This window comes from Pezoporus occidentalis, unplaced genomic scaffold (genome assembly GCF_034315485.1).
Source record: "Pezoporus occidentalis ecotype Australia unplaced genomic scaffold, CSIRO_AGI_Poc_V1 ctg12, whole genome shotgun sequence".
Classification (NCBI taxonomy): domain Eukaryota; kingdom Metazoa; phylum Chordata; class Aves; order Psittaciformes; family Psittacidae; genus Pezoporus; species Pezoporus occidentalis.
This window is the reverse complement of record NW_026912994.1, coordinates 4,987,009-5,014,100: the sequence shown is the minus strand read 5'-3', so window position 1 is coordinate 5,014,100 and position 27,092 is coordinate 4,987,009. Positions and strand designations below refer to the sequence as shown.

Here is a 27,092-nt window from a genome sequence, read left to right as displayed (position 1 = left end):
GGAAAATGTCCCAGTCACCAGGGATGACAACTGGTCTTTACAAGCTTTTTAGGTAATAGCTTGTTTTAGCCTATTATCCTTAGCATACCTTCCAAGTTGAAATCCATTTCTGTGGCCAAGTGAACTGCCAGAGAACTGGCTGTGACTGCAATGTATGCTCATGAGACACAGGATTTCTTAGTGAGACAAAATACCAAGGCGAAGAGATTGGTTGAGAATTATGAAGGCTGCAATTTCTGACAGCAAAATATTCATGGCTTTACTGTACACAGACCTGTATAAAACCTCCTTTGCACATGATCCTAGAGCAAAGGTAGATACCAGCATCACCTAACAGAGAATCACCCATGCAACAACAGGTGCTTCTTCCACCTCTTAAGTAGGAGTACAAGCATACAGAAACAACCAGCACTGAAATCACATCCACCACAAAACAGGTTTCTTCCTAAGGTTATGCGCTTGGACTTCAAAGGAAAGGCTTTTCTCTCACCTCAACATGGAGTGACTGTGAATGAGCGCTATGGACAAAGAAGGTGAAAGCCTGGCCCCATGTTGGATCTTTGCTGAAATTGCAGGTCTGAAACAAGAAGATTGTGGCAAATATATCAGCTTATTCTATAAACAGCAAAGAATACCACAACACTGATTACCAGAGAGGTAACCCTCTTGTTTTATTCAGTGATGCTACACATTAGTTGTATTGAGACAATGAAATTTCCAGGTCAGAACTGTGCAGAAGCAAAGTCTCTGGCAAAATCAGAACAAGTTCTGTGGGGCATGGAAATGCCGACAAACAAGTCTGGTGAGCTGCAGCTGGCCCCAACCAGCACAGCCTGGACCAGCAGCCTACCTTACCTGCAGCAAGGCACCGCTCCCTCCCTCCCACCCTTCCACCAAGAGAGTGCCAGGGTGCTGCTTCCAGCCTGCAGGCACCCACAGCCAGCTCCCAAAGCTGCAGCGAGCTGGCAGGGAAGGGTAGGAAAGCTAGAGGGGTGGTTTGGTGGGTGTAGAGCTTGTGGGAAGAGTGCACAGCTTCAGCACCATCCACTTCAAGGATGAAAGTATGGAAAACACCCACAGGGGCTGCAGCTGAGGCTGCTCCATAAACCAGCTGCTTCTGCCAGGCCATGAACACAGCAGCTGCTAGGAAGACAGAACTCAGCTGTTGCTCATGCTCATCAGGCAAAAGTAAGTATTAAATAATGAAAAATTAACTGGAAGTGAAGTGAAGGAGATCTAGCTACATCTCATCCAGGTTAAAATCAATAAATAAATAATAAAAAATAAATCAGTAGAACTGCGAAACACAGGAGCCAGGAGACTGATGAGGAAGCAAATGCCTCTGATGAAAATGACACCCTGCCCTGAGAAAGCATGAGCCAGGTTGGAGACCTATCATTTGTGACTCTTCAACCCTCAAAGAACTAGAGTATCTTGACCTACAGGACCTCATGACCATGAACACAAAACCACACACCTGTACAGCAGCTGGGCAGGCACCCACTAATCAAGCACAACCCAGTGATGCTTCCACATGCTGAAGTGGACCCCCACATCCTAGCCTCTGCAGCTCTGACTATAACTAGAGCTCTTCACATCAGCTTCACTGGTCCTACCCTTCCTAGGGGTTACTTGGTGATAGTCACCCATAAAATAGAAAGTATTTAAGGAAAGCAGAAGAGTCAAACAGCCTCACCTTGCTTTTCTGAGTCTTGCTTCCTACTGTGAGCAGGGCGAAGGAGGAAGGTTCTCGCTCCATCTTCTGTCAATACAAGGGAGAAAAAAATAAAGAAAGCAGGAGAAGTAAAAAAAAAAAAAAAAAAAACCACCAAAAATGAAAAAGAAGATACATTTATAGTTTACAAGAAACAATATCAAGCCACTAATTTTAGTGAGATAAGTTGCTGGAAAGCTGACACTAGTTTTCAGATGTGGGACATCTGAAGAGTGCAGTACACAGGAGAGACTACAGCCAAAACACAGCACAGTCTTACTCTCTGCCACCTAGAGTACACATTTAAGCCACAGTTTTATGTATTTAGGTTTCAATAGGTGAGCAGTTAAAAATTTGTCAGAAGCTGGAAGGAAACAGAGTTGAAGGCTCAGTGGAAATCTTCATCATTCCTGTGTGAAACAGAACTCTCAGAATTGGTTTCCAAGGCTCAGGAAACTTGCTGTGAAGCAATTAGAAGCAAGTCTTTGGCATCAAGTAAGAATTCCTTCCAGAAGCAATAATACTGAACCTCTTGTACTGCGCTTCTTTACACTAATGCTATAGAAATTAAGGCTGGTCTTGGCACAACACTGTATACAAAGTGGATACAGTGAAGTCCAAAATTAAGGATTATCAAGTGTGACGCATATGACAGTGACAGTGCTGGGAACTTATCTAAAAAGGCTGCATTTAAGAGGAGAGCTACTCAGAGAGAATAGGAAGCTTTATCCATTGCTCAGAGCTGTGGTGATGTGTGTAGCTTGTTCAAGAAAAAGAGGAGAAAGACAATGCTCCCTGTAACCACCATTTACGTCACAGTAGCAAAATGCAGTATTTGGGAAAAAAGGTAAGCAGAAGCAAAGAGAGAGAAGGCATGAGTGACAGCGTGGCTTCTGAATCCCTCTGAAACTGAGGGGAAGGAATCTGGTGATGAGGTCTCCAGTGGACAGGAAGGTTACCACAAAAAAGCATATTCCTCCCATCCCAACAAGGAAGGTCACACTGGAACAGCTCAGCGTGGGAAGAAGCCCTGTATCAGTCAAAAAGGGTACTATAGAATCAGAGAATAGTTAGGGCTGAAAAGGACCTTGAGATCATCTAGTTCCACTGCACAGGGATGCCTCACCCAAGACCAGGTTGCCCAAGGCTTTGTCCAACCTGGCCTTGAACTCTGCCAGGGATGGAGCATTCACAACTTCCCTGGGCAACCCATTCCAGTGCCTCACCACCCTTACAGTAAAGAACTTCTTCCTTATAGCCAACCTGAGCTTCCCCTGTTTGATTTCATTATCTGTTGTCCTGTCACCACAAACCCTGATGAAGAAACTTACTTGGTCTGATGTCTGGAGGCTCTCTGTCCAAGGTATAAAATAAAAATAAAGACAGCCCCACACACAGTCAGATATTTCTGATTCCCCCTCAGACCTTCTAGATTTTCACTGTGGTGGGGGGTGGGCTTTCAATCACTATTTTGAACCCCAGTCAGTTTGATTCTGATGGTGATAAGATTATTTCTTCTTAACCACAGCTAGTTTCAGTTGCTACGATACCGCATAATCCAGAATGTTGTTTTGCAAGCATGGGAGAAGAATATAAATTTTACCTTGAGGTACTTGTTATTTTTGATCTTCTTTGCTCCACATTCCCCATTTGAATACTCAAAGTGGTTTTTCTGAATTATGAAAAGAGTATTTAAAACCAGTTAAATTTGTGGGCTTTGATGAAAGGTTAGGAGTGAAGGATGCCTGCACATGATTTGTACTTACTGGAAGGTTGAAGGCACTGTCCAAGTAGACTATCAGAATAGCTGTAGACAGACCCTTCTTATCCTGTGAAGGCCCAGAAAGATAAAACACAAGGTAGGCATGATCACCCATCAAGGACAATGTAAAGCACAATACGAATTCAAAACACAGTTTCTGAAAGCTGAGCATCTCTTCACCTTTCTCCTAAAACTTGCAGTTTAGATGAGCACAAGCCAAAACAGCATGACGGTTTTAAGCAGAGCAGTAAGAAAAGGTGCAAGTCTTTTCAATTCACTGGCCTTAATGCTTTTCAATCTTTCTAATGCAGAACTGCTTGGATTCCCCAGAGCAGCAAGACACCTAAAAATATGCTCAGCCACATACGTCCACGTCAGTGTCAGCAGAACAAAGCCTGGAAACAAATTTTATTCACTTCAGTGGAACTCAAATGCTTTTGCTTGATTCTGAAGCAGCAGCATCCTTGGGAGATGGGCTTTATCCAAGCAATTCTGCTGGACAAACAAGACATCACTGGGAAGCATGGCCCTACCAAGCACCAGTGCTGGGTTATTTGTCTGTGAGTGGTACAGGTTATAGACAGGGGTCCTGCACAGATCCTAGATGATGAGAGAAGGGAAAAATTATCAAAGAAGGGAACTTTGCAGTGAATAAGTTCAAGGTTTGTTAATTCAAGTAAAATGAGCTGCCAGATTTGAGTTACTCCTTAATTACCAAGGGACGTGGGGCAAGAAAATGCCATTCCTCATCAGGAGGGGCAGAGAGGTGAAATCACATCAAAACTTTTTCAGACAAAAAAAGAATCATAGATTCATAGAATAGAAAAATCAGCTCCTGTGAGTTTGCCTCGTGTCCCTAACTTCACACACTCCTTTGCTGATCACTGGATGGACAGAGCTCAGAGTATTGGAATCCTTTAAGAAAATATACTCACCTCATGTAGGTTTTCTTGGTCATTTACAAGTGAAAGCCACTCCAGCTTTAAATGGAGGTGTCCGCTTGTTGTCTTACTTAAGGGAAACCACTAAGTGGAAACGACAAAGAGTAACTTGAGAAAGGTGAGGCAGAATAAATCTTGCATTCTGAGACTTACAAACAATAGACAATATGAATTGTATCTTGAGTACCTGTGCTTGCATTTTTGATGCTTAGATTGTAGCATGTCCATCTACTCAGAAACACAAGCCAGAAAAAAAAAAACAAGATACCATGTACATGCAAAGCACATGGATATTTCCAACCAGCAGCACAAGACAGGCACCCTGGCACTGTTTGCAGAGCGCTGGGTTACAGAATGAACCACAAGAAGATGATCATTTCTTCCCCCAGCAATCAGCCTGTTTCACCAAACTAACTTGCAGCCTTGTACAAAACTTTTGGTACTTACAGGACACGAGAAACCAACATAAGATACCCCACTGCTGGCTCAGCATAACCTCAGGGCTGCCCGAGTTTGCCAGATTCATTGTAAAAATTATTGTAATGGCTACTTGAAGTTTTATGAGTGAAGGTATCTTCTCTTTGTGAAAATACCACAGTGCAAGTGTGCAAGGAATCTTTAAGCACACAGAAACAATGCAGTAGCAGAGGGAGTGCGCAAATGAATACATGTAAGCATATATTGCCAACCAGATATAGAAATATAGAGCTGTGATCTTTACCTCATCAACAGTTCTGTCATTCATTACATCCACCAGGCTTATAAGCAAGCTGAAATACAAAAAGCAAATATTTCAGTATATATTTAGGAATACAACATATTGCTTTTGGGGGGAGAAGCCACCACCAATAAAGCCCACACTCAGATCTGTTTCAGATAACACCTTCTCTGCATTATCTGTGTGCATGTGCGCTGGAACACACACTTCTGTAATACTCACTTATTTGAAATACTTCCAAAACTAAAGTAAGTTGAAAGTAAATTTCAAGTCGTGTAACCAGCCTTTTAATGGCTTCCTAGGATTTGCTGAAGGAGTCTTGGACCATTCTCTACCTTGTTCAAAGTTAGCTGCACTAAGAACTAATAACTTGGTATCAATATGTGGACAAAGGGAATAACTCCCTTCAATATTAAATTTCCAGTATGAGTAATCTGAGTGTTCTGTTGCAGAGGTTACTAGACCCTAGTAACCTCTGCAACAAGGGTCTAGTAACCTCTAATTTACCTGCCCATAAAGTCATCTTTATCTGGATCTTCATCATACAAGTCCACTTCTAAGTCCTGACCAGGCACTTCATGAACAACAAACTGGAAGAGAAGGAGGTACTGATTAAAATTAAAACCCATTCACATAGGTTTATATACGTGACATGAACACTTCACAGCTGTTTTAACACATTAAGGACATTCCCTGCTGTTTCATGGTTAATTGTGTAGGAAATACAATTGATTATAGGTGAAAATATTTCAAAACCGGTTTGCTTGGTTTTGAACTGCAAGTTAAACCTCTCAAACTGGTATTCCTAATAAGCAGAGAAGAATCAATACTAGAACGGATTACAGCTGTACAGACTGCTGTAGTGATTGATTCTTAAAGCAGCGCTTTGCACCTCCTCTAAAAACCCACATACGTAAATCAGATCAACCTGAATGACATTTCAAGTTTGCAATGTAAATTTGAATTTGTTTAAGGGAAAGAAGTGCCTCAATCAAGTAACAAGTAAGTCCACCTGCTCCAATGCAGTCAGCTAAGAGAAGGTCCTCCAAGCACAGAGATGTAAATGGCTGTGCATCCTACAGATGGAAAGGTCAAAAGATTCAGTACCTCAAATGTCTCATTCCAAATGGGATTAAGATCTCGGGAAACTGTCTTGCTTCGATACTGCACCGTGCCAACGCGAAGAAGAGCATACGGGTCCGACTTCCCCCTAATTGCACCAAGGAAACTGTCTTTCTGGACAAGGTTTTCAGCTTCTAGCAGATGAACCCTTACTACTCCCTAAATAAAGAAGATACAAAATTGTTCATGAAAAGGTGATCTTTGAATAATTATAATACGCTAACTCCTAAAAATAGTTATTTCAGGCAGCAAGGGTAATCATCATGACAGCTTTGCAAAGACATGTTTTGATGCAGTATATTTCTAATGACAGTTGTATTAAAACATTTTTTCACCATTTACCTATAGGAGTAAAATAAAACCCAATTCAAAACAAACACCTTAAACAGATACACAAACCAACCTAGATAACTGGGTAGAAGATATTCTTCAATTTATTTTTAAATCAGAAGCATGCTTATGCACATGGGATTACAAGTAAAAACAAAAAAAATAAAGTAAATCAAAAGTAAAAATCAGTTCCTGTCAACTGAAGGAGGAACTAAGCACCCACCAACAGGTTCTTATTTTATTGTGGAGTAGCCATTCAACTTCGGTTTGGTGATATAAGTTTGTAATAGGGAGCATCCCTTTGCCATTCATTTATATTTACCCCCATTAATAAGTGAATTAGGTATTTTATGGATGAAAGAAACTGAAGATCTGCTTATGTCAAACATTCACATTGGTTTTTGGGTTTTTCCCTGATTATTTTTCTTGTAACAAAGTCACCCTCCGAGCTGCCCATTTACACACCTTCACAGTGTTAGTAAAAAAACTAAGTATCCTGACACTCACTGCTTGTGTATTTACCTTCTCTAACTGAAGAGCTGTGGTATTCTCAAAGGTGACTAAAGTCTTCAATTGGTCAGTGACTCAGTGTCAAAACAAACTTCTTACGCCATATAGAGTAGGGCCCTTCTAGCCCCACCTCTTCCCTAAATTGTAAACACCCAACATCTGCTTTTATATTTCTGAAATGCTGGCTACAGAAAGCCTACAATCCAGGTGGAAACAGCTGACACAGGAGCCTAAGACACTAGGCTTGTATGCATCCACATTGCAGCAAATGTAAATTCAGGCAGATTAACACCTCTGATGGGAAGAAAAAAAAACCCAAAATGGAAACCAACTCACATACGGGATGGGGAACCTCAAGTGGGCAATGTTCATGTTCTTTTTCAGAGGCACTGTGATCCTGTTTGGTAGAACCAGCCGTGCAGCAATGAAGTCTTGAATTAGTGAGTCTGACATTACACTGCATGTGGGAGTGGAAAAAAAGCAACCTAAATCTCTACAATCAATCAGAATTTCAGTTAGAAGGAAAGAATGAGGCACAGTGAAATAAACGAGCACTGCAAAATGAATTATACTGCCTGCCTTCATAGAATCATAGAATGATTTGGCTTGGAAGGGATCTTAAGGATCATTTAGTTCCAACCCCTGCTACAGATCAGGTTCTAGTTCCAACCCCCCTTCCACTAGACCAGGTTGCTCAAAGCCCCTTGGCCTTGAAAACTTGCAGGGATGTGGCAGCCACCTTCTCCCAAAGAGTTATCAAGCACTGGAACAGGCTGTTCAGAAAAGTGGTGGAGTCACCATCCCTGGAGGTATTTAAAAGATGTGTAGATGTGGCACTCAGGGATATGGTTTAGTGGTGGACTTGGCAGTCTTGGGTTTATGGTTAGAATAGGTGATTTTAGGGTCTTTTCCAACCTCAATGATTCTATGAGTCCCTACATACAATTGCACACAGGCAGCAGAAAGTCATGCTTGTGACTTAGCTTAGAATAAGAGGAAATGGGCAGTTCAGCACCAAAACCAGCCACCAAGGGTGGACGTGGATCACTGCAGAAAGTAAGGCTGTCTCCTGTCAGTAATCTGTATCCAGCTGAGCCACTGCAAAGAAGAATATGAGCATGGGGCAGTCTCTCAAGATCTCTTTCAATCTATTCCCTATCATTCTGCAAATAAGTGTCATTGCCTTGTGGCACACACCGTGCAAGTGCCCACTTGATGCAGGGATGTTCCACTCTAGGGTTACTAGGGCTGGAGGGGAATTTAGATCTACCAGGTTGTAAATAGTGAATGGAAGCATAGGCCATATGATGAGGTGGTCATACCCCCAAACAAGTCATACAAACTCATGTGCCTTATATGTTTCCTTCAGAATGCCAACACCAGTGACGGACAAGGCAAGGAAGGAATAAGTAAGCTTCTTCATTTCACAGGGGCTCAGAGACCTTACTGTAAAATGGAAGGAGAAGCCAGCCACATTCAAAACAAAATAGGCTGGCTTATGTTTGCATTAAACATCTGAAAGACTTTCATCCTCTTGATAACCCTAGTGCTTACAAGGTAACTTCTCAGGGTAAGACCTCAACAAAATTATCACAGCTCTCAGATGAGGCTAGATTCACACAGAAGGAAAGTCCTCTCCTACTCCAAATGTGAAACCAGGAGCCTGAAAGCCCTTGGTCAGGCTGTTGGCTTTCCTATCATTAAAAACCTACCAACCAACCAACCCACAAGAAGGTCACATAATTGTCCCTTCTCTTGAGTCTCAGGGTACACTCAACTAAATACAGCTTGTACATGAGGACAGACGACTGCATCCAGTTTCATTACTCTTAAATAAGTGCAATTCGTTTGAAAGGGGGAGCTCTTGTTTAACCTGTACTTCAACCTATTCATGGTCAGGCATGTTTTGTTCCTGGCTTTCATGTGCAGTGCTGATGATCAAGAAAGGCTTTCTGTGTTCAAATCCCTGTGGGAGAACCATGGAGTGAAAATTTAGGACACCAAATTTGCACTTCATTATACGAGAGGCTGTAGGTTGGAACACCTACACACCTTCTCCCTGCAAGGATTAAGGAAAACATGTTAGAAAAGACAGATTAATTTCCCTGATAAAAACTGGAGCTCCCAAGGCTCACTTCAGGGCAAAAGGCTACTCTTGCCTCAAATTAAGAGAAAAAGAAAACTTCCTCTTACTCAACATCAAAGGTCTTCAGAGACCCTTTAATGCATAAACTGGCACCTGAAGCAGCCAGCCACTTCCTATGAATCTGCAAACCATGAGCTGCAGAGGAAGAAAGGGGAACAGAAGTGTCTGCAATTGCATTCAAAGGGATGTATTTTGTTCTTCCGTAACAGAAATTTCTGCTTGCACTAAGGAACAAGGATAAAGTGAACCTCCAATCTGGAGAAACAGTTTGAAGCTTAGTACTGAAAGCCACCGAGATTTTCATCCTTGCTCTGCAAGTTTTATGTACAAGATCAACCCAAGAGGCACTGGGGAAGAACTGCTACATTTTCTGAAGAATCTTAAAGGGTGAGCAGATTACACAGAAAGAGAAGAACATTGCTTGTTATAAATGTGGTGCAGTTCTCTTTATCATGGATTGTATCGCAGTTTGTCACAGGGACTGCAACTCTGTGATACCTTAACTTTTTTTACTTTAAGGCAAAGAAATGTAAGCTCAGACTGTCAGTCACCTAGGTCTACCTCATCTACCTTTGCAAGTAACTGGCACGTGGAAAACGTAAGGGCTTGGTTTTTAGTTTACAGAACATTGTTGTTTTGAGGATTTACTATTTCCATCCTAAATGCAATGAAGTGATTGAACCAATCTTGACAGATTGTAAAAAGCACACTCCTCAGGTCTTACGAACTCCACAGCCAGATACAATGGGATGAGTATCAGCACAACATATTTTATACAATGCTCTTGAGAATAGCTTCGATGATTACTGAAGAACACAGGTGTCCCAAATTCCAAAGTTTTTTTAAGGAAGAGTAAAATGAAGCAAAGTGAACACTCACTTAATCCCTGGAACGTCCAGGAGGTTGCTCATGCCTGCCCAGTTGATTTCCAAGTGCTACAACAAGATCAGGGAGAAAAATTATACAGGACTATTAAAATTTATTTCAGAAAAAATGTAGAATTTAAAGGGGAAGCAAATGCTTTTAAAACAAAGCCAGCTGTTTAAAGAAAGCAAAATCTGCCCCAGTGACTGCATCTGTACACTGAGACCAACAGCTGGTATCTATTCCCTTATCTATTTTATCTGCCATACATGACATCAGGGTATCACCTGGACTTGTCCTGCAAGTACAGGGAAAGAGAGCATTCAGCCCCTAGCAATGGCCACTGGCAGATGCCCTAGGGTTATACATAGTAAATCTGACACCTCTACCTAGACTTTGAAGTTGTTTCCTCATCGTTTCACTTAGGGGTTGGCCTATACCCTGAGGCAGGGGGATTTACAAACACTACCTGACTTTAGGAGTTTGTATTTCTATTCACACAAGGTTTTTTTCATGTGCTAAAGTAATACTACTATATCCAAACACAAAAACACCTCATCCAAGATCAAAAATGTATGACTTCCATGAACTCAAGCAGACCATAACCCACAAGCAAGCAAAGCTGTGTGCTATAACTAGTTTTTTACAAGACTAGAAGGTTTCTCATGTTTTATTAAACCACAATTCAACTACAAGGTGAGTGACCTTAAATTTTCAAAGTACAAGCATGACTGAATGGTCTCCCAAGATGAGTGTATTTAAAATCTATGAATGGGAAGAATTAAAATCCACCTGCCAGGAAACTTGCAGCAAAGGCCTAGGAAATGGCTCCTGTGCTGTCACCATTGGAAAGTCCTCCCATTCTTAGAGTGAAGCAAGTAACTTTTCAGGCACTACTACAAAACAACAGGGCAAAGTCATTCCTGTCTTCTCGGAGCTCAGGAGGAGCATTGAACAATCAGGAATTTGCTATTCAAATGCCTTCAACAGTTGCACAGTTTGGGTTACCAGTGATGGACAGCTTGTGTCATTCACTGAAGACCTATCCGTTCATCAAGATAGACCAAGAAGCAGGAATGCTACGGAGTGCAGTTCACTACAGACTCACCGGTTTCTGCATAAAAAACAAGGTCACTGCTCCAATGAAAGGTGCATCGGTTAGAAGAGGTTCCAGTATCACCCGCAATGTTCCATACAACTGCAAATAGCAAGGAAAACAGAGTCTGAAGGTACTTTCAGGATGCAGTTTCAAAACTGTGAGCTTTTCAGTGACTGAGATAATTTTAAAAACCCCACCTGAAGTAATTTTATTTAGAATTTAATGACAACAATAACCTTCTCCCTCCACAAACCACTGCTATGGATATCAGGCGATGCTTCCCAAGTTTGTGGAGCTTCTCTGCAACCTTGACTGACATATAATGCAGTGATTCGCTTATTAGCTTTCAACAGTGTAGGACCCAGTTATGAACACCCTGACAAATCTGTCTCTTCTGAAGTTCTCTACCAACCTGCAACTCTTTTGAGTGCCAGTGGCAGCAGCTGTCCCACATGAACTCGATGCTCTAGCACTGACCCTATTTAAAAGTCACATTAAGAAACTTAAAAGAGGTATTTGGGTGCCTTCCATGGAAGGCAACATTTGCCCAGCCAAAACGAAAGGAGATAAAACTGATTACTACACGCCTACTCATCAGTGGTTTTCCAGTTAAGTGTCGTGACCCCCCGCTCCCATTGGTACATGCTAACTCCTGCACCACAGAGCCTTGAACAGACATTAGCACTGCACGCACCTGTACGCCTTTCACTCCAAGATTAAATTTCGATATGTCCATGTGAATCTCACAGTCCCCTACGTAACTGAAAAAAAATTCTCACATTATTCCACAGTCTGAAAATTTTAGGCTGCACAGAGTATAAATGAAATTCGGTTAATGACTGACAACATGACCCCATAGGCAGAGATGGATTTTCAAGCAGCTTAAAAAGGAAAGTTGAGCAGACTGAACAAGGGTCAGATCTTCACAAGAGAAAGGACGCAGTCAGCTGCAACTGATCTACCTGCAAATTGTCAAAACAAAATCTGTATTTCACGGTTCCTTTTCCATTCTTAACACCGGCCATTAGCTGAGGCAAGCTTGCTCTAAGGAGGGGATCAACAGGCTCATTCAAGTCTCAAAGCGGTAGCAATTGTCCTCTTGCTCTCTTCTCTGCCAAAGGCTTGATCCCACCCCACCACCTGGTGATCCAGCTCCCAAGCTAATACAGAGCCATCCTACCATTACATATGGGGTCCTCACCCTGTCCACTTGAAGGACAAATTCGTCACTAAAAATAACCTGCTTTCCTTGAGGCAGAATTAAAAGGCAATGATTTGGATCAGATTTTGGTCAGTTGCCATGGAGAACATCAGGCCTTAAATAAAATGAATGCTGAGTGTGGTACTTTTGCAATTTAGAAACCACCTTAGACTTAAATAAAAGTACAAACATCACCTTATGCAGAAACCGATAGCCACTCCCCAGGAAGCAGAACCTGGCAGATCTGTTGATGCTGCTGGCAGAAAACAATTGAAGGGAGCTACCAGGTTCCTTTTCAGTCACTGAGAAATAGCTCCTTCCAGATGCAGACACACAAACACCCTGCAGGTAAAGCAGGGTGTAAAGGTACCGCAGCACAGTGAATGTGCTGCGCTTGCCACCTGCATGTGTAATTTCAGCCCATAATCAAAGGACAAGATGTATCTCTGACCACATGTATATGGGCAAATAGTGCTGTAGTTGCCAAGAATTCACCCTGTAATTTGCACACAGACACATTACCTCTCCCCCAGAAAAATGTCAGGAATGAGTAACCTGGTGAATTTGTCTCCATTTTTGCAAGCAAAGTTCTCAAATATTTGTTTACAATAGTCACTTAACAGAATTTTAAAAGCTCATAACACACAAATTAAAGCCTTTAATGTTAGAACATTCTCGTTTCTTAAATAACCAACCTCACAGGCCATGCCAAAGTTAACACAATCTTCCCTATGAGCTAGTCATGTAATTAAGCTTATTTTTACGTTTATTAGTTTCCACAAATTTGACATTATCTTACAGCCCATTACACTGGGTGCTAATAGAGTTTTGTCACAAGAGAAGTCTAAATGAGAAAGCAAAATGAGTTCTTCAATTTGCAGTAATTAATCCAAGAGGATTTAATTCAGCCATTGCCTGTGTCCAACACAATGAATAATAGCTGGGTGTTTCAATTTACAACCTTCATTGCTTTCCACAGAGTCAAAAACTCTTCCCACCCAGTCCTAGATGTCTCTTTTCTCCAGTAACACTACAATACATGCAATTGTGTTTTAAGATGTCTGAGAAGTCTTTACCTCTTTTGTCAGAGCCTGAGCCTTCAATTATCCTTAAGTCTGCTTCATACAGGCATCACCCCCACACCAGGGTGCTCAGTGAAAAGGATGCATGCTTTGTTCACTAGTTTTGCTTCTCATTTCCAGTCCAGGCTCCTCATGCCTTCGCCTGCCACCTCTGCTCAGCGTAACTTTGCTGTGCTCTCTGCTGCTCTCCCCCAGAGCATGCTTGAGCCAAACTCAAGCCTTGACACTCAAAAGCGTGCAGAGCTGAGCCCCTCTGCCACTATCAAGAAGACCATACTTTACCCATCTGTGAAGGGTGGAAGAGCTACCCATGTCTCTCCTACACCATCTGTTGCACAAGGTAATGCAGATAAGCATGCCTGTGCCATGGATGTGAACTGGAGAAGCTTGTATAAATGGGTGTATCTGTGTCTGTTCTGTACTTGGGTGGAAAAGCTAGGCTCAGTTATGATACAATGGGTGAAAGCACGGATGCTACAAGACCACCTACTGACAAATTTGATTAACCTGGGTATGTATGTGTTCCTTTAGAAAAGGCATGTGCAATTCCTCCCTCTGTAAAGTAATTCCACACAAGCCCTACCTTCTCATCAGCCCACATGCAGAAAGTGCTGTCTGGTCCACCCTTCTCAAGTGCTTTGTAAAGCAGACACTATTGCTTAGTCTGCCTGACTTTGGACTTGGGTAAATGAGCAAGCAGTATTAGACAAATAAGAGAGAGAAGAAAGCGTGACCAAGTACCAAGAAAAAACAGACCACCTCTGCCTTTTCCCTTTGCCTATCAAGTCTGACTCCTAAGGCAAGTATTCCCTTTTTGCTCAAGACTGACAAGTTTCCAAATTGTGTTTAGCTCCTGTAAGATCCTACAAACTTAGTTAACCCAAACTCCACCAAAGCTCTTAACTTTTGTGCTTCCTTTGATTACTTTCTCCAGTTCTGCACTAGGTGACAGAAACTGTCTTCTGTTCTAAAACTTGTCCATTAGAAAGTCCAGAGAGTCTCTTCTAAGAGGAAATTGCAATGCCTACATATTTTTATACATATTTTTTCACCATTCTTCTATGACTTCTTATGCACTGTAAATGCCACAGAAGAGCCTGGAAATGAAAATGTGAAACAGTTCTTCTGGAAACTAGATGATCTTAAGGTCCTTTCCAACCCTAAATATTCTATGATTCTATCGATTGAAATATATTCTTTTGGGAGGTAACAGTGCCTTCAAATACTTTGAAACTTATAGCCAATGATTACATGGCTATACAGTAGCTCAGGCAGTTGCAGAATTAGTGGGAAGAAAAGCAGCTGTAGGAGATCAAGTGGGTGCACTTGAAAAGTTCCCACTTTGAAAAATGCAGTTTTGGAGATCATTTCTGGAACGCTTCAACTTTAATTCATTTGGAAAATGCAACTCTCAGCCCTCTATGCTCAGAGGACAGAGTCATGATTTGGATCTGGGGCAAATATTTTAGAGACCCCAGAGTATTGCCAGTTTATTTCCAGCTGGGATCTTGTATTTCAGGTTTGGGGATTTCAAATCCCAGTCTGTCAGGGATCTCATATTTCATTTAGCCACTGCAAGAACCCCGATTCTTTCTTATGTGTCATATGAAAGCTGTAGATTGGGTAAATCTGATGGAAAGCAGATACATGCACAGAATACAGTCACCAGGACCTTCAGACAGGTATATGACAAACTGTGCACAAAAAGACCTGAGGGTAATCTGTTCAGTCTTGTAAGCTGTGACAAAATTTACACAGCTTAATTCCACCAATTGTGTGCATCATCTCAGGGACCAAGCAAAAGATTTTGAAAGATTTATAGCCTTCTTCCTTGCCTTTGCCAAAAGGCCTCTGTGCCTCACAAGTAATCACCTCAGTGCCTTGGTTCTCCTGCCAAAAACTCAAGTATAGTCCTTTCACATGGGGCAGCAAATACTGTAATGAGGCAGTGCTTTACAGAACCATTTCCAATGCTCTGATGCTGCAGACATGCAATCTGTTGTTAACAGATTTAATTAAAGCAGCTTCTCAAGTTCCGTTCCATGCCATACCAGATCTACTGCATCACTGGCTCTGCTGACAGCTACTGCCCATAAAAGGGATCTCTATGTGCTATTTTTCACAGTTCTCATGTAAAGGATGTAATCTGTGACATCACATGACAAATTTAACACAGAGGAAGTGCTTCTTCACACAGCACAACCCTGGACCATAGCATTTAGCACCACATCATGTTCACCTATGTGAACCTCATGAAGTTCAACAAAGCCAAGTGCAAGGTCCTGCATGTGGATCAGGGCAACCCCAAGCACGAATACAAACTGGGTGAAGACTGGACTGAGAGCAGCCCTGAGGAAAAGGACTCGGGGGTGTTGGTCGATGAGAAGCTCAACATAACTCACAACGTGTGCTCACAGCCCAGAAAGCCAACTGTATCCTGGGCTGCATCAAAAGGAGTGTGACCAGCAGGTCAAGGGAGGTGATCCTGCCCCTCTGTTCTGCTCTCATGAGGCCCCACCTGCAGTACTGCATCCAGCTCTGGAGCCACCAGCATGAGGATAGTGAAACTGAAAGCAAGAAGCATTTACAGAACACACTGAAATTTCTGAGTGCAAGACACTGACTAACACAAAGGGTAACTTGGCACTGGATTGGGGAAGAGCTGCTAAGGCAGGAGTGCTGTCTACAAGGATAACAGCATCCTGCGTGAAGTAGCTGCTCAGCCTTCCCTGCTGCAGCCACCCTGGTCAGTGGTGAGCCAGCCAAGCAGCCAAAAGGCCAGCTCACATGGGTTCACCAGTGAGGGAACTCCTAGAAAATTACAGCTAGCAAGCACCAAGACAGGGGAGTCATGTTTATAACATCGAGACATGTTAATCCTTTAATGCCCACTGCAACATAGCCACACTTCTCTGAAACCTAACCCCAGGGAGGAAAGTCAGTCACTGTGGTCTCAGCATTGCACTGGCACCCACAGCACATTGCTCTCCTCTCCAGAACTGTGATGCCAGGCTGCAGCTCTTTGAACAGACCCAGACATTTAAACATCACCAGGATGCAGCTGGCAGAGAGGCAAGAAAGGTAGTGCAAAGGGCAGCAGAGTCACATCGGGCAGTTCAAGTCCATCTCCTCTAAGCAGCTCTTCTCCCAGCACCAGCTGCACTAGTGCAAGCACTCACTGATACTCAGGTAGCTAAGAGAGCCTATTTTGTAACGGGGATTTGGTTCATTATTTCCACTCCAGAAAAGTGGAAATTGTCCATTTCTTTGATTAAAGAAAAAAAAAAAAAAAAAAAAAAGGAAGTTCCTTTGGCAATCCAGGAAAAGGCGGGAAAGCACCACTACTCATATGCTCATAGATCTGCTTCTCTCCATTTGTGGACTACATACCTCCTGTGGACACTGTAGATTTCACAACTCCCAGCTTAGTTGCTGATCTTAATCTATTAATGTAAGAGAAACTGGGTCCTCAACAGAGCCCATCAGACAGGCAAGGTAGTCTGAATACTCCCTTGAGAATACTTGGGTTATCAGATGACAGTTCAGGTTAAGTTATCAACAGGATGAGGAACAGGAAGTGTCTGGCCATTTGGAGATGCTGACGGGTCTGCCAGAGGGACAGGAATGAGGAGGTGTGGGAATCCCTCTGCAGAGGATTGTTAAAAGACAGTGAAAATGAGTATGTGGGAGAAGCAGCCTGGAGAAGTAGTTTAACAGTGAGCAGTAGCAACCTCCTGCAGGGCCTTGAAGGCATCAAATCCCTCGATGTCAACATGGAAAGCAGAAATGATTTGCCAAATGCTCCTCAACTGGTCTGGCTATTACAAAGAGCACTTCACTGACAGCACTGAAGCACAACATGTTCTGGATGAAAAATCAAGCATGTCATTTTGCAGGGAGTGATTGTGCTCTGCCAGGGCTGGGGATGCTGCCATGCCATTGCCACGTTAAGCAGCAGGCACAGTTCTGAGCAGCTCTGTGCTGTTGCCAAGACACTACAATTTCACAACTGCCTTTTTCTGGCACTACCATGAAGTAAAGCAGTTTAAATTAGGCAGCTCAAACTGCTAAACTTACAGAGCTACAGCAGCATGCAGGTGGCAATTCCCCCAGTAATTCCATTCTCCAGGCTAAGCAAGGAGAAAGTCTAGCTCTACATTGCCTCTGTTGTTAACAAAACACACAAGCTCATTCAAAACAGCCTGGGAGGTATGAAATGTTTTATCTAATTTTGTTGTTGTTGTTGCTAATAGAGCTAGAGGCAGTTTTCTGCTCAGAGAACAGCTGTAATCAAAAAAGCAGATGTGCAGAGTGGCACATGGAACAAATGGTGATTAAACCAAGAGGCTTAATCTAGGGGAAGGAATTGAAAAATAAATAGCATGAGTAGTTCTGGAAGAACTGGAGAGGTTGCACTGAACAGGAACCACAGTGGTACAAGACAGACCAAGTGCCTCCATGCCTGAGAGCTGTCAGAACAGAAAATACAATTCCAAAACTTGGGTTCTTACTACCATGAATGGCAAAGGCAAGGGCAACATTCCTATACCCATGGCAGCAGGGATGGGCCACAGCAGGTAACACCTAGACCTGTGCAGGTGACACTGCTTTCTGACTTAAAGGCTGCTGCACAACATCTCACTTCTCTAAATATTGAGGACATCCAGCTGGGGACAGATTATCTTGTATCATGCTAGTTCAATATAAAATAAGGACCTCTGGACTTCATGCTGATCTTAGTGGCCTGTATGTTCAGTCCAGCATAACAACTCACATGCAAGTGCCAAATGGGCAGTGAGTTAAGGACCATCTACATAATCAATGATATAATGTTACCATATCTGCAGGTCTAGGGTAACTTGTCTTCTGTCGATTTCTTTGGTATAGGCTTTTATTCCATTGATTCTAGGACACTGAAATAAAGAAACAAGACATGACATAGTTAATATCTTTGAAGTTAAGCCTAAGTGAAAAGTCCTACTAACTTCAATCAATTTGATTACAGAAGCATTCATTAAAGACTTTGCACAACTGCATGTGAAGTACAAGTAAACTATACTAGTTTTTCCCTTAAAGAGGCAGTGTGAGCAGCTTTTGCAGTCCTCAAATCCAAGGCTGGTTGCAAGCAGTCCAAGCTGCAAGCTTTAGGAAGCACTGAAAACTCCTCTATTACAAAAATAAATGTGGATACATGCCCCTTTTCCCATCTCCAGTCCCATGATACTGACAGCTGGTGGGACTAAATGTGTGTGTCTCCTATACATTTCTTACTTCATGGTGAAGATGCTCAAGTCAACATGAGGAGGGAACAAAGGAGGCAGCAGTGTTGTACCAATACCATTTTATTAAACATTTCGGGCTATTAAAGGCTGAACATCAGACTCCCCTTGCATCCAAGCTTTTCAGAAAAGACTGACCTGCCAATGCTGCAAAGGATTTACACTACCTTCTCGCCAAAGTGGATCTTGGTAAAGGTGCATGTTTTCAGGTGTACATTCTTTGCTCTGATTTTTGGTTCAACAATTTCTTTAAATGTCTTTTCCAGGATTGTCCCAAAGTACGGCCAAGCCTGTACAAGGACCTAAAGAATAGCAAAAGGGGAAACACTCTGAGAATTCTTTGTATATGATATCTTTTGTTGAGAAACAGACACAAACATTACAGAACACCTGGCTATTAACGTCTGTTCTTTTACCAAGTCACATTTGTGCAGTTAAGTCATCCTTATGGAAGGATCCATCTCAACTCCTCAGCAAAGGAATTTGTTTTAGGAACTGAAGGGTGAGTTTTCGACACTATAGACTATTATATAGACTATAGTCTATTGACTGCTCCTAACCTCAAGGGCTGAGCCGGCAAAGCCCAGGGTTAAAGTTGCTAAAGCACAATAGTTCATAATTGCTCTAAAGTGTCAAAAAGTTCCCTGGGGTCAGGTTTATTTAAAAAGGAGGGGAAATGAGCTTTTCATGAAGAGGAAAGTTTGCTAAAAAGAAAACCAGGATAGTTACTGGGTGTTAATTTGCAAGTTCAACCGTTTTGCTTTGAATTCCAGAGTCCAGTTCCAGTCAGAGCCTGACTAAATCTGCTTATAGGAGAACCTGCCTCAGACCTCACTGGGGACCTCTCTGGTTAAGAGGAAATGCAACTGTTTTTGCTAAAATAATAATACTGCCACACATACGCATACAGACAGGTATACATAAATACATACACACACTCTTACTTGCTTTTATTTTTTTAATCTCAGAATCAAGTGTTGTGGTCAAATTCATCAAACCCATATCACCAACCAGGCACACATTTGGCTCTCAACAAAACCTCAGTGGCAACTCTAGTATAGAGCTGGCCACAAGACTTAAGTACAGACACTCATATGACTGAGCTGTACTGTAGTGACTTGATAACTTTCTCAGACGTGGCCCACACAGTTTGTGCTATGATGCAGCTCAGAGCAGACGGCTCCTCACCTTGTTCAGCCACTCCACTCGTTCAACATCAGGAAAGTGAACCTGGATGCAAAGAAAAAAGCAAAACAAAACAGTGAATGCCACATGCTATCTGTTTCTGCATACTCCAACACATGCAAAACATACCACAGAGCCTGAACAAGCTTCAGAGTAAGTCGAGATCCCTCTGCCCTCATTCATACATACATTTCATAATTTACTACCTCGAAAAACAATAAAAGAAAAAAGAACACACGTGCACTGATACACCAGCATGCCTCTGGGCACGTTTATATAATTAAAGCAAGTATCATATCCTGTTCATGGCATGCAGCATCATTAGATTTCTCATCCTTCTCTTGATCATGCCTTGGGAAGCCATAAGAACCTGCTTCCCTTCAAGATCATGAGCTGTGCGGGTCCTGTTTCCTGTACCGGCTCACCTCAACCAGGACACTGTGCTTTGGAAAATAAGAACCTGCTTGGGGAACTCAGTTTATTGGTTGTGGCAGCATTTCCCCACCAATATTAACTTAGTGGCAATGGCTTCAGGCAGAAGCAGCACTGTAAGAGCTCAAGCCTATTAGCATACACTATCATGTGTAACACTCCAGTGTTTTCACATCTCAGAGCTTTTAAAGAGGCTAAGGACAGATTAAAATGAAGTAGTCACTTATGCATCATGTTTTCAAGTGGGACGCATTGAATGCCAACAGGAAGCGTATGGGCCCATTACAAAATCCTCCAAGTTCCCTGAAGTGATGACTTGTTTAATCACCATCAGGACAGTCAGATATCAGGCCACTCACAAGTAACTAACTGATCTCTCAAACCTCATCAAGAAGCTGCTGAGTGAAGAGCCACAATCACCTTACTACAATCGCACATTAAAGTCTTATGGATATGGTATTTTCAGCCAGTGCTATGAGCTGGTACCAGGTTATTGCAGAAGGGAAGGACAGCACAGCAGGGGACATTCAAGCTCTGCTCAGCTCCACAAGAGCACCCAAATACAAAGGGACTCCTTCAACTATCATCTAGCTTGATAACAGTCTTTGGGTAGGACAACACATTACTGCCTTGCACAAGAACTGTGAATTACACTCTTCAGTCAAAGGCTTGCTGTTTAACTCTGCAGCTTTCAGACAGGTGCTCAGAGATGTTCAGATGGAACGAACAGTAGCTTGCCTTTTATTCCAGTTTCATGTATGACTTCAGAGCCCATTTCCCCTGCTCAAATAATGCTTCAAATTATCTTCAATTATTGCATTAAAAAAGATATTACCATATTCTTTCCAAGCAATTTGTACGATAAAGTGAGAATACAGCACCAGGAGGGATCAATATTGAAAAAACACTGCTGACATTTTACAGTAAGGCATATTTTGCGAATTGGGGACCTCCACTTCACCTGCCAGCCTTTCATCTTTCACCAAACAGTCCTCTGCCAGGACACATAAATCCTGGGTAGCCTGAAGGCAGCTGGTCCCCAGCTCCTACATAACTGCCAAGTGCCAGTGTTCCACAGTATTTGTACCACAGCTCTGAATCAGTCACAGGAAGGGTAGAGAAGTTACAGAAGTTGCACCGCAAGCTGTCCTTCAAAAGACCTTGCAGCAAGGAGAGAGATGTGACCCAGAAGGAAGGATAGACCAGGACTCAGGGCAACAGTTAAGCTATGACTTTCTCACCACATCCCAGTGAGAAAGTCACAGCCCACATGTGAGATCCCCCAGCGTTAAGGGGAGAAATGTAGCACAACATAAGCCACAAAAGATGGCTGGGATTATTCACTAAAGCCAAAGCTGCTAGAGATGCAACTGCAAGAGGCAACCAAGAAGCAAACTAGTGGCTTAAGAGACCTGGAACTGCACTCAGAAGCATCAGGAAACAGGCAAAAACTGTGAGAAGGAGGCAGCAGCTAGATCCACCTTAAGAAAAAGCAAAATTGAATTCACTATTTGGGACACAGACACTGGTCAAACCAGACAGCCCACAGCAAACTCCAAAAGCAACCACAATGAATCACATATCCCTGTGTCACACCTCAGATTGCTGTGATAGGATTAGCAGCCATTTGTGGTACACTTCCATCCCACCTGACACTGCCTCATGCATGTGTTTGCAACACAGCTCCTACCCAGGAACCCTATGCCTCAGTTTCCTTTGACAGATGGAAGGAATAGCGTTGCTGTAGCTCTGTGGTACCAAAGACCACCAGGAGCTCCTTGGCTAACACAACAGGGCTCTCACAGAGGCAAACACCACAAATCAGCCAACTACAGGTTTCTGGTGAAAACCAGCTTTCTGCCTATTATGAAACACCACCACATATCCATGGGTTCCCAATACCAAAGGTCAGCTGAGCAGTTCTGCAGAAGAAGCAGAGCTTGGTATCCAGGTGTTACGTCTGTATTAGCCACTGTCTAATAAGACATAAGCTCTGAGCAAAGCCTTTCTCACCCACAGGGTATTCTTATTACATACATGTCCCACTAGTAGAATGAGAGTTGTGCTCTAGTTTGGCTCAGTGACACTACCAAGCTCTGTTCCTATCCCAACAGTTTACTCCAAGAACTTACTGTATGTTTTGGGACACCCCCACCCCCCCCAAAAAAAAAAAAAAATAACCCAAACAAACCATGTACAGTTCTGTATTTTAACCACATGCTCTGGACTTCAGACTCACTTCTGACCCTTGTTACTGGTGAGAGCCCTAGCAGCAAGGTCTTGTCCTCAAGTTTGTCATCAATACAGCACAGGTAAGAGAAGCTCAGAACACTTCCTATTAAGCCCAGAACCAGCCACAAAGACCTGCCTAAGTTAACACTATCCCAGAAGAAGACTTAATCCTGAAGCCTTGGGCAAGTCACACTATCAAAATCAGTTTTCCCCACTGACAAAAGCACGACTACTTCTTGCCAATATTTTTGGAATGATGCAAAAATTACTTAGCATTTGAAAAGAGCTTTGAAGATCAAAACCATCAGGTAAGGGCCAATTACCATCAAGTAAAGAAAATGTGTAAGTTTCTACATGGCTCCACCTTGCCCTGAAGCAGGGCACACCAACAATTATAGCAACAGCAAAACCCATGTCTGACACAACAGTGACATTCTCTCCAACACAGGAATCTATCCATGGGGGTGTGTGTATGTGTTTGCTTGGGGTTTTGTTTGGGGGTTTTGGGTTGGTTGGGGTTTTGTTTTGTTAGGCTTTTTGAGGACACACATACAGGGTTTTTAGCTCCCTGTGCAGGGGCAAAAACAAAAGTATAAACAAACCTTTTGGTCAAAGGAGGAATTAACTGGCAAAGTTTGAAAAGGACTGCTCTGTACCCAGTAATATCAATTCATCCTGGTAAAAGCAGTTTAACATCAGGAAGAAATCCAGCATGCTTGGACATTCTCACCTGCAACCTGCTGAAAGCTGCAAGAGCAACACAGACAAATCACCATCACCAGAATGAAGGTGCCAGAATGAAGGTAGAAGCCCAGCTACCTCTGTGCCAGGCACTGACTGGTTTTAGAGAAGTCCTGCTAAAGGCAGCACAGGCTGAAGTCACCTCTCCAAGACACAGACCTGGCTCTGCTCAACATGAGCAGATTTTCAGCCTGGTCTCCTGAGGAAGCACAGCCTGCCCACGTAAGATGTCTAGCATAGGAACGCCTCTATTCCAAACTCACTGGCTGGTTTCAGCCAAGAAACCGGCGCTGCAAAAGAACCGTGCAAGCTCCCTGAAACAGATGGTTGAGTCGATGAGGGAAACCCTCCCTGAGCCCCCTCTGAAGGAAAGGCTGCAATGTGAATGCATCTCCTAACAGCCGATACCAGGACTGAGCAGAACCTGAGTCACATCTGAAGGAGCCACTCACTGCGCTGCTCTAAGGGAGAACGGTTTTTAACCAAGCAGTGCAATCAGTGATTGGTCTTAGTTCTTCACTGGATGGACCCTCCTCATTTTACCACAGGGCACATGAGCAGACAACTATTTACCAGTCCCCTAAGACACTGCCATTGCTTCACAACTCCAGAAGCTTTTCTAGGATTACAACACTGCACATCCAACCCTTGCTTCCCTGAGCCTGAATTGCATTCCTACACCCACCTCTGCATGTCAGGAGAGAAGAACACAAGGGACATTTTTAGAGCTGTTTCAATTGAAGGTTCATGAACACTGAAAGGCAAAAATTGACAAATGAAAGGCAAAAAGACAAAAAAAGATGACACCACAAAGAATAAATTGAACACACAGGAGGTGAGAATCAGCCCCCAAGACAGGCACAGGGTAGAAGCAGATGATCAAATCAAAGAAGGGGATAGAAGAAAAATCTAAAACTGAGGAGTTTAAAAGAATATCAAGCACAAATGTGGTGTGGAAGCAAACACCACTGATGGAGAATAAAAGTTACCACCATAGAAAAGGAAGAGAAGCGGCAATCTGGATAAATGCTAAGACTAAAAGCACACAGTTGCAGCCCCTTTACCCATAGGTCCTACATCCTGCCTTCCAGCAGCCAACTCCAAGGATTCACAAGTCAGGAGCGAGGCCTCTGAAGACAGTCTGACTGCACCGCCTCTACGAGTATGTGCTAGGCCGCGGGAGACAGCGCTGAGATCCCCTTAAGCCTTCCCTTCTCCTGAAGGGTGCTGAACAGCCCAGGCTCTATCAACCTCTATTCACGTTTCAGGTGCTCCAGACCCTGATCATCGGAACAGGCTCTGCTGGAGTCTCTGTTTGTCAAAATCCTTCCTGGGAGACACAGTTCTCATGGTGCTGCCTCCTGAATGCTGAGTCAATGATCCTTTCCATCGACCACCAGCCCACACACTAGCAAAGCCTGACACTTTCAGCCACAAAAACCAAGAACTCTGGAGGGAGAGAGAGTGTTGTGGGGGGTGATGCTGATTTTTCAACACTGACTAAGAAACTCAGTTTCTCATTAGCAGGATTCAGGGCACTTGAGGATAAAATACAACACTGCTCTTACAGGATCAGGGCAAGAACTGACACCACCACACTCGTTAATGCTCAGGGTTATGTTAAATGCTCTGTCAATACAAACAAGCAGAAACTTCATTCAGACACAGGCTTCTGTGCCCAGCGGGAAGGAACATATGCAGGGAGCTGCACCAGCTCTGCTAGGAGACCCTGGCCTCACTTCTCAGAAGTGCCAACTGCTTTCGTTTCCCACACTATTAAGAAAAGCCAAGTGCTGTAGGCTATATAAAACAGTTTGCTGACTATAAATGTCTCCATGCAACACTCCTTACAAATAGAGCTCTTTGATATTCTTTCTTACAAGAAAGGCATTTCCCTACCAGTCCCTGACATGTTTTAAATGCTAAGCAAATGACTACGAAGGAGGAAAAAAACAATCCTCATTCTTTTCCATTATCAAACCAAGGCTACACAACAAATAACCAAAGACACAGAATAAAACCTGCAGCTATTTTTTTGAGTTTCTTCATTTTAAAACCTAGAGTAGCTAGGAAAATACGTGAAGAACAAACAGGAGTTGGCTCTCCATACAATCAAGAGATGGCTCTAAATATTGTTTCTGGAGGCAGAGAATACTATGTTTATTGATTTTTATGTTCTTCCAATGACACTAAAGAGAAGGGGAAAAAAAACTTCTGGATGAGAAGGTCTAAAGTAAGTAACGTCTACACCAAAATACCTGCAATGCAACAGTAGATATTTGAAACAAGATTTCTCCAGAGATACAGCAGTCTCTTCTATAAGCATGGTTACAGCAACATGCGCATCTCCTCGACTAAAACAACTTCCAGTTTAGCATTCACTTTACTGATCAAGACCTCAAAATCAGAGACGTTACCGCTCGGTCCAAGGCATCGCTGCTACCTCTGCTCTTTGCCCTTAGGCTGCTCGCTACGGGGCACCCCGCTCCCCATACTGCTACGGCTGCGCAGCCCGGAGCCTCCCGCCGCACACCTCACAGCGTGCCCGCTGCCGGGCCTCCCGCCGCTTGAGTCCCCACTCACCCAGGCGGGCAGGTGCCTGGCGGCCAAGCCCCGGCACACCGCCTCCTGCTCATCCTCCAGCAGCGCGAAGGCGGCAGCCAGCCGGTCGCGCTTCCACCGCCTGTTGTGTCCCCAGCAGAGCCACAGCGCCAGCCCCAGCAACACCCAGCTGCCGCTCAGCCCCAGGTACCCCGCCAGGTAGACGGGACCGAGCCACAGCAGCGTCCGCGCGGCAGACGAGAGCAGCAGCCGCGGCAGGGAGCCCGACCGCCGGGCAGCGGGGAGGGAGGGAGCAGCGGGATGCATGGTGCGAGCACGGAGCCCCCCGCTCCGTGGGGTCGCCCCTGCCGGCTGCGTCGTCCCCGCCCGGCGGGGAGGCGCGACCCCGCCTCGGGGCACCTGCCCAGCCCGGCCGCCAGAGCCAAGTGCCCGCCCCGCCCCGCCCCGAGAGCTATGGCGCCCCCCAGCGAGCGCGCGCCAAGCACCTGAGGGGCAACGGCGCTATGGCGCCCCCCAGCGAGCGTGCGGCGGGGCACACACACAAGGGGCAGCCTGCTGGTGAGAGGGAGGTCACAGCGTCAACAGGGAAAGGGGTGACAGTGGGGAAACCCATCACAGGCACGGCAAGGCGTGGACCAGCTGATGGACTGCTGCTGGAAAGGCGTCCTTTCACTTCCCACCTGCCAGGGACAGCTCTGCTGCAAGATATGGGGTCACCCACCACTGAACAGACTGACCCTAGAGGGGCCTGGATTGCTCCACACATTGCTATGGCCCAGTTCTTTCAGAAGACCTAACCAAATCCTGATTGCTGCTTAATATAGAAGGATATGAGGCATAAACAGCCTTTGGCTCTGAACAGCCATGCAGCCCAGAGCAACCCACCCACCCTTGCTGCTTGGAAGAATAAGAGTCTTTTTCTCTCCTCTTTTGATTTTGATGGGGATATTGGGGGGGGGGGGGGTGAATTTGAGATACTGAGAATTATGAATTAGGGAGTGAAGCATTATTTGGGCACCATGAGACACTTTTTGAGATGCTTTTACTCCCAGCAATATTAATTATAAAACTTTCTGTACAGACCTTAAAAGAGAGGCTGTAATTGTACAGTTCAACACTGTGTTTCTGCGTTTTCTACTGCAGCTGTCCCTGGATCAGGCAAATGCCACTCT

At 43.8% G+C, this 27,092-nt stretch overlaps 1 protein-coding gene across 3 annotated transcripts in view; it reads right to left on the bottom strand.

Moving 5' to 3' along the window:
* The window catches only part of ESYT3 (extended synaptotagmin 3), a 33,351-nt gene extending 7,066 nt beyond the window's left edge, over positions 1 to 26,285 (bottom strand). The window contains exons 1-16 of one of the 3 annotated variants that reach the window (XM_062606572.1): positions 25,942 to 26,285; positions 19,957 to 19,998; positions 18,936 to 19,070; positions 18,326 to 18,402; positions 11,901 to 11,967; positions 11,216 to 11,305; positions 10,123 to 10,178; positions 7,434 to 7,554; positions 6,243 to 6,416; positions 5,643 to 5,725; positions 5,139 to 5,187; positions 4,412 to 4,501; positions 3,481 to 3,543; positions 3,318 to 3,386; positions 1,697 to 1,762; positions 491 to 577 (exon numbers count right to left, since the gene is read on the bottom strand). In XM_062606572.1, coding sequence (XP_062462556.1) covers positions 491 to 577; positions 1,697 to 1,762; positions 3,318 to 3,386; positions 3,481 to 3,543; positions 4,412 to 4,501; positions 5,139 to 5,187; positions 5,643 to 5,725; positions 6,243 to 6,416; positions 7,434 to 7,554; positions 10,123 to 10,178; positions 11,216 to 11,305; positions 11,901 to 11,967; positions 18,326 to 18,402; positions 18,936 to 19,070; positions 19,957 to 19,998; positions 25,942 to 26,226 — 1,554 coding nt within the window. In that variant the 5' untranslated portion in view covers positions 26,227 to 26,285. The remainder of the gene's footprint in view (positions 1 to 490; positions 578 to 1,696; positions 1,763 to 3,317; positions 3,387 to 3,480; positions 3,544 to 4,411; positions 4,502 to 5,138; positions 5,188 to 5,642; positions 5,726 to 6,242; positions 6,417 to 7,433; positions 7,555 to 10,122; positions 10,179 to 11,215; positions 11,306 to 11,900; positions 11,968 to 18,325; positions 18,403 to 18,935; positions 19,071 to 19,956; positions 19,999 to 25,941) is intronic. The other 2 variants (XM_062606582.1, XM_062606591.1) reach the window with 2 other exon arrangements.
* Between the last annotated feature and the right edge of the window lie 807 nt (positions 26,286 to 27,092).